We start from the raw sequence: 7,231 nt of genomic DNA on the forward strand, positions 1-7,231 counted from the left end.
TTTTATATAAAGAGTTAAAGCCTGAAAATAACTTTATTATCTGGATTTCAACTTGAGAAATTTGTAAAGTTAGAGTTTAAATGTGTTATATCATCTTAAATAAAACCTCTATTTAGTTCTCAAGTAAACAAATGAAGAGGACAACATGATCAGATTAACTCAACTTGGAGCTGCACTATCAGAAAATGTATGAATATCAGTCTGTTATCAGGATTTGTTATGTTTCCTTCTCTTCCTTCATAATTACTGGATGCAGCAGTTTTTCAGAAGCACATATTACGGCGATAAGACATCACAAACCAAAATCACACTCTGTGTAATATCATGTCATATCCTTTATTTAGAATAGAAAAAAGCACAAGTGTATTTACATTCACATGTACTGTGGTATACAATACGATACAACTTTACAATAACAGCGTTCTCCAAAGTCTGTACAGGGTTAAAGTGACAAATGTTGAGTTTACAGTGTGGATTGATGAAGACGAGGTGGAAACTTTACAAACCGCTGACTGAAGAGACTGTTCACCTGAGCCGGTGAGGATCAGAAACATGACGTAAATGCAGCATGTGTTTCTGTGTGGGGGGTGGAGCCTGCTCACTTCCTTGCCTTCACCGTGTCCTTCAACAAAAGGGAGAGCCTTGGTGCCCTCCTCCCTTTCTCTGCGACGAACTTCAGCTGGTTATAGTACGAGTCCATCACCTCCCTTGACGTGACCACCTCCAGGTCCTGCTGGATGAGCTGGAGGAGCTCACAGAGGCTCTCGAGAGACGGCCCGTCTCCATTTTGCAGCAGCCTCCTGATGCAGCAGTGCATGGCTTTCTCACCCAGAACCTTGGAGAGGAACAGCTCCCCAATAAACCGGATGGTATGTATGGAGCGACAGGAGGGTTTGGCGTTGTTTTTCTCTTCCCTCAGTCGATCAATAACCCTCACGTCCCTGACTGGCTCTAGGCAGGACCCCCCCTTCCATGAAATGTCCTCCCTTTCAAAGTTCTTCTTAAACTCTGCCTGGCAGTGTTTGACCAGCAGGGACCTGAAGGAGACGCTGGCCGACCAGTCGGACAAGGATTGGAATTCCACCTGAAGAGAAGAAAACCATAAGGAAATATTAACACAAATGCAACTCACATACTTAGGAAAACGTTGTGATTATTTATTTACAGCAAACACCAAATGCAGTCAACAATTATCAGTGTGTGCTGATTATTATCCTCAACTCTAAATGAACTTATTATTTGATTAACCAAAGTAACGATTCATTTTGATTCATTTAGTATTTCAGGTATTCCTCAATTAACTTGTTTATGATCATCACAAATCCTTATTTTAATTTTTCCTTTCTTACTATTTGAAAAAAAAGTACTTTTTGTATCGTTACCCTTCTAATTCACAACATGGGTAAAAAATGACCTGTTTTAATTTCCTATGTTATTTCATGCATGGCATGAATGTTTCTTTGCTATATCTCTGAAATCAATATTTCTTCATTTAATATTCCAGATAATCATTAGTTATTTTGTTTTTGATTAACATAAATCATTATTTTCTTTTTTCCTTTCTTACCTTATGAACAAATGTAAATTATTATTAAGAGTTTCTTCACAATCCATTACTAGTGAGAAAGAATAATATGTCCAATATAAAATATATGTTTGTTCATAAAGTAATAAAGGAAAAATAAAGATCAATATTTCTGGTAATCAAAAACTGGATATTTAATGAATACCTGGAATATTAAATGATATAATACATTTATCTCAAAGATATGACCCATGGTGTGCATTAAGGGGTTAGCATAGTTTATCAAAGTGTTAAATGAATGTTACAACCTGCAAAAAAAGATCAACTTCTCAACTAAGTAAGAAACAGGATAAAAGTAGCTTCCAGTCATAGACGCATCACTTACTGTTGAGAGGCGCTGACACAGATTGGCGAAGACTGCAGCAGAGTCTGGTTTCTTCACGGCCCTCTTGAAGACGAGCTCAACCGTTTCCTGCAGGCTCTCCTCACCGTCCATCTCCTCGTGACTTATGAACGCTTGAAAGTTGTCCGTGACACAGCTGACGGTCTCCTCAGGCCGGACCTGCTCCTTCCTCACAGCTTCCTCCTCTGTGTTCTCGGTCCTCTGGATGGATGGAAAGCCAAAGGCGATGTCCACCTGCGGCTGATGCTCGTAGGAGGCAGCGTCGAGAAAGCCCACGGGCTTGGACGCGACGCCACTTCTCGCCCCTCCGATCAGGTGGGGTCCATGGCTTCTTGGAGGAGGCAGATGCCTCCAAGGACACAACAGCCTCCCTGTCACGGGGCCTCCGGAACATCTTTCTCTTCCCTCAATCCAAAGAAACAAGTTTGCAAATACCTTTGAAGACTGTCATCACTTGACCGTTGAGCTGTGGGGGGAGGCGGGGTGGGGGGGGGGGGGGGGGGGTTGCTATGGGAACCTGCAGTGAAATGCATCAAATGAATTTATCTAAACAACCTATACAGATAGATACACACATACACACATAAATATACACACATACATACATACTCAAACACACTTGTATGAATCTATTCACATTATGTCTTTTGACCCTGACCAGAGAAGATTAGTGCCGTCACAAGGACAACAAGACTATCTACACCAATGTCAATATGTTTTTTTTTACTCAAGCAACCTGGTGGGATGTAAAAAGACATTGCATTTACCTCATTACTGTACTTTTTTATTTTTCCGTGTAACTGTTTACTTAAGTAAATTTTTTAGGGGTATTTTTCACTTTTTATTCCATTATATATCTTAGCAAATATCTTACTTTCCACTCCAGAACCGTTTTTTTTTCTATTATTATTACCAAGTATTGTGTTAAATGTTCACATAGTTTAAAAAAATATATTTTTTAAAGTAATTTAGAGGTGGAATTTGTTCACTGAGCCAATTAGAGCAGGCAAAAGACATTAGACCCCTCCATTCTTCAGCAGCAGCCACTGCCACCACAGAGACATTATGATGTGCTAGATAGCTTCATAGGGAAAATCATACAAAAGTACTTTTTACTTTTATTACTTCAAGTATATGTAAGTAAAGTGTTGGAGTACTTCTCTCACTACCGCCATAAACAGATTGTCTGCGCTATCATGTGAGCTAGAAGAAGCCCCATTTGTATATATATATATATAGTCAATTTATTTATTTATTATTTTTATTACCTTGAATATATTTATAAGCAATACTTATTTTAACGCAGGTAGAAAAGTTATTGTGATACTTTTTCTTTTACCTTAGTACATTTTTTTAACTTTCAATAAAGTAAAATTTCTTAGTGATCTTACCTGGAGTTCTGGGACCTAAGCAAACCTTAAAGAGAAATTCAACATGGAAATTACATCGAAATAATAGTACAGTGTGCTTCATAGAACACTAGTGGGCGTGGGGAGAAGTGCAACAGTGAACCACACTGCTTCTCAGCAGCTGTTAACAACATTCAAATATCAGATCACAAAATAGAGATATTTTGGAAGAAGGTTTAATGGAGACACACAGCTAAGCACATGCTAACAAATGATACATCTTAAGAGTTACATGTGCTAGTCTTTTGTCCTCAGCAATTCAAAGAGTTTATGCAGTTAATAGTAGACGACACGCAACCAACTAACTTCTGGGATTAATGGGCTATAGAAACTTTTCCACTATTTATTTCATATAAACAAACTCAAATGACAGCATTATGCTAAAGTGCTCACTCAAAGCCACAGCCCCCTATGGGACCATTAGCCAACACATGCGGCTGAAGGAATTTTTCTATCCTGTTTAGTTAATTGTTTTGTTTGCTCTCATGACCTCGTTTCACGCAGCATAATCAGGAAGCTTTACAGCCTACTGGGGTTACATTCACTGGATGGATACAATACAAACACAATGCAGACATATTAGCTGCAAACTGTACAGAACGTTCTATGCATGATTTGGATTGAAAAATTGTGCAGTGTTAGGATTTCAGTACATAAGATATTTCCAATGATGGTGGCCTGTTGCAGAGCAGCTTGTGACAATGACGCTCCTGTGGAGGACATCTGGTAAGCACTCCTGCAGCGGCTGTGGGCTCGATCCAGACCTGGACCCTGCTGCGTTCTTTTCATCAATACAAACAGAGAACAGAACAAATAACTGTAGAGACACCGGAAGCTTCAAAGTGTATGTTTTTATTATTGTGTCAACATTTGAATTTGATCACTGATTAAAAAAATTGGATACTGTGCAGATTCACTTGTGAGTCAATAAGGTTACTTTTGGGTCTTGCTGATAGGGGAGAGCGGGGTAATGTGGGACATCGGGTGATGTGAAACACCCCCTGTATCTAGGCAACGGAACACATTTGTGGTCATTTGACCATTATGTTTTCAAGCCCCTCCCATTCCCCCCTTGCAATGAAGGATAAGTTGGTGCAGGTGCTGTGGTAAGTATGTTTTTTCACAAAAATGTGTTTTTTGCATGTAAAAGTAAATTTTCTTGCTTTGAACTTAATCAACTGTTGTGTCAAAACAAATTGAATCAGGTAGAAAAAATTATATCATACATGTTGGTGAACTTCCAACATATAAAACCATGTGATTGATGCTAGCTGAAGATTAGCCTGAATTGCTAAGAGATGTTGTTTTTCTATAATTGTGACTTCGGGGTAAAGTGGGACAAATGCTGTGGGGTAAAGTGGGACAGTGTCTCACTTTACCCCACCATGAAGCACAAGTTAAGTTTAGTCTTAAACATATTTTAGTGTTATATTACATTATATATATTTATTTTTAATGTCATAAACATTGTAGAAAAGCCATCATGCCAAGAAACTACACCAGGAAGACAACCTGGGGCCAAACACCCCTCACAGAGAGGGAGAGTGCAGCCGCTGAGGTCATGCAAGGAAAGAAGTCCTTAAGAAAAGCTGGAAGGGATAGAAATATTGACAAGACAACCCTCAAAAGATTCATAAAGAAAAAAGAGAAAGGGAAAGTAAAATCAGTAGCCTGGGGTGCAGTAGCTGAGGTAAAGAGAATATTCACAGATGAGATGGAGGAGGAGCTTGCCAAACACTTGAAACAACTAGCTGACCAGTTCCATGGCCTTGCTCCAGTTAAGTGCCGTGAACTGGCATTTGAATATGCAGAGAAAAAAAATATCCCTGTCCCTGCCAATTGGACAGAGAAACAATGTGCAGGTAAGCTAGGGTGTGCAAGAGATCACATGAATCATAATAATCATAAATGTGCTTAATTGACCAATCCCCATGATTCTGTTATTAGTCCGATATTAGTGGTTGTCAATCTAGCTGTCGGGATTTTAACTATGGTAGTTTTAAAGTGGAAAAAGTAAGTGTCCCTCTTTACCCCAGCTACGGGGTAAAGAGGGACACAAGACCACTTTTTTTAAAACAATCATATTTTCACTGCCCTTTGTCCTGAAGACATTCTGATCATTTCCATTGCTAGAAAACATCCTGAATTAATGGGAAATGTGTACATTTTACTGATATATCAGTTTAGCTCACCTAGAGGGGAGCAAATGTAAAAAAATTCCCACATTACCCCGCTCTCCCCTATTCCAAGTACTGACGGAAGGTAAAACTAAAAAAGATCCAGATTATTAGTCAAGAGAGTTGGTTCAGTTCATCTCTCAGAAGCTCAGTTTAAGAAGTTTAAGAAGAAAAAAGATGAAAGCTCACAATGATGTTTAAACAAGTTCTGTTGTTTCGTTAGATTTTTTCTTTTCCTCTGGGTGACGATGGAGTCATCCACACTGGTGCTCAGGCTCATCAGGAGAATACCACAGAATCTTCGCCACAAAAAAAGTTACAGACGGAAATGCTCCTCTTCTTCTTCTCTGCCTTCCTACTGTCACAGTACAGGACAGACGACTGCAAGTGCGGTCAGCTTGCAACGCCAGATGAGAACAGCGGCGGTGTATTTGATAATGCACTTTATGTGGCACATTCCGTGAGGGTGCCCGCTTCGAGAATGAAGGATGCTGATGTTCTCCTGCATTTTTAATTAATTTCATCTTTACACTTCTCACTCACTTCACCCCCGCTGCATCTCCCAGTTGCCAAAGCTCTTTAGCGAGAGAATTACTGAGAGAGATACTCTGCATCACATGGCTCCGGAAAAAGCTGCAAGATGACACAACCTCTTTTAAGCAAAACCATATATAGTCAGTTATGTGTGTGTGTGTGTGTGTGTGTGTGTGTGTGTGTGTGTGTGTGTGTGTGCGTGTGTGTGTGTGGGTGTGTGTGTGTGTGTGCCTGTGTGTGTGTCTGTCTGCCCGTGGGTGGGAGTGTGTGTGTGGGTAGCTGGGGTGTTCTTGCACAATTTTTTATTTTATTTTTCTCACTGAGAGCCAAAATGGCTTCATTCAAGAACAGAAAATGAAAGAATCCATTCACGGGAGGTTGCTAGGCTCCAACGATTAAGATATGTAAAAATATAATAGATTTTTTGTGCATTTCCTTTATCAAAACGTTACACGGGACTGGGCAACGATTAAATACTGTTGTATGTTTCAGCTTTTTAACTAGCAAATGAGAATATGTTGATTATTCCTCCTAAGAAAAGTGCAGCTGTTATTCATTAATTGAGAGATAGTTGTTGTTTTTTTACAGAGAAAATCCTCTGCCTCCTCCTTGGTTTATTTTGGCTGCCAGCATGTCTCTAGATGTTCAAGCAAAGACTTTTTGGATAATTTTCCAAAGCACTCTGTACATTTTTTTTAAATTGATTTTTTTACCTTCCAGGTAGCCCCGTGTGAAACTTCAGCACTTCATACGTTACTCTGTGATTTGGAAGCACTGCCTCTGCCAACCTTGAGGGGAAATAAATCAGGAGGTTATTTTTTACCTTTTGTCGGACAGCGGGGGTCTCATCTTCAAAGCCACGTCCATGCAGTCCAGCTGGAATGATAAAATGTTTACCTGGGTCAAACTATATTCCATATTTTTTATTTCAGTGTGTCCTGAGTTGCATTGAAAGAACCTGAGCAACAAACTAAATTCATGTTTATTTTATATTTATTTATTAATCAATATAGTGCTTACTTTATTTTTCTAAATTTGGGGCGGCACAGTGATGCAGTGGTTAGCACAGCAGGAAGATTGGTTCAGCCGGGGTCTGTTGGAGATTTTTCGTGTTGGCACTCTGTCTGTGTGTGTTTTCTGCAGATACAGATGGTTGGATTGATTTCTGAAATATAAGGATACA

At 39.5% G+C, this 7,231-nt stretch overlaps 1 protein-coding gene across 1 annotated transcript; it reads right to left on the bottom strand.

Annotated features, from left to right (window-relative positions):
• Nucleotides 1–597: 597 nt before the first annotated feature.
• Nucleotides 598–6,915, bottom strand: LOC128442289 (eukaryotic translation initiation factor 4 gamma 3-like). Its single transcript, XM_053424684.1, has 3 exons — nucleotides 6,872–6,915; nucleotides 1,911–2,277; nucleotides 598–1,084 (listed from the first exon to the last, which is right to left on the bottom strand). The coding sequence occupies exons 1-3, from the start codon at nucleotides 6,913–6,915 to the stop codon at nucleotides 599–601; spliced, it is 897 nt and encodes a 298-aa protein (XP_053280659.1). The 3' UTR covers nucleotide 598.
• Nucleotides 6,916–7,231: the final 316 nt, after the last annotated feature.

Source organism: Pleuronectes platessa, chromosome 6 (assembly GCF_947347685.1).
Source record: "Pleuronectes platessa chromosome 6, fPlePla1.1, whole genome shotgun sequence".
Lineage (NCBI taxonomy): Eukaryota > Metazoa > Chordata > Actinopteri > Pleuronectiformes > Pleuronectidae > Pleuronectes > Pleuronectes platessa.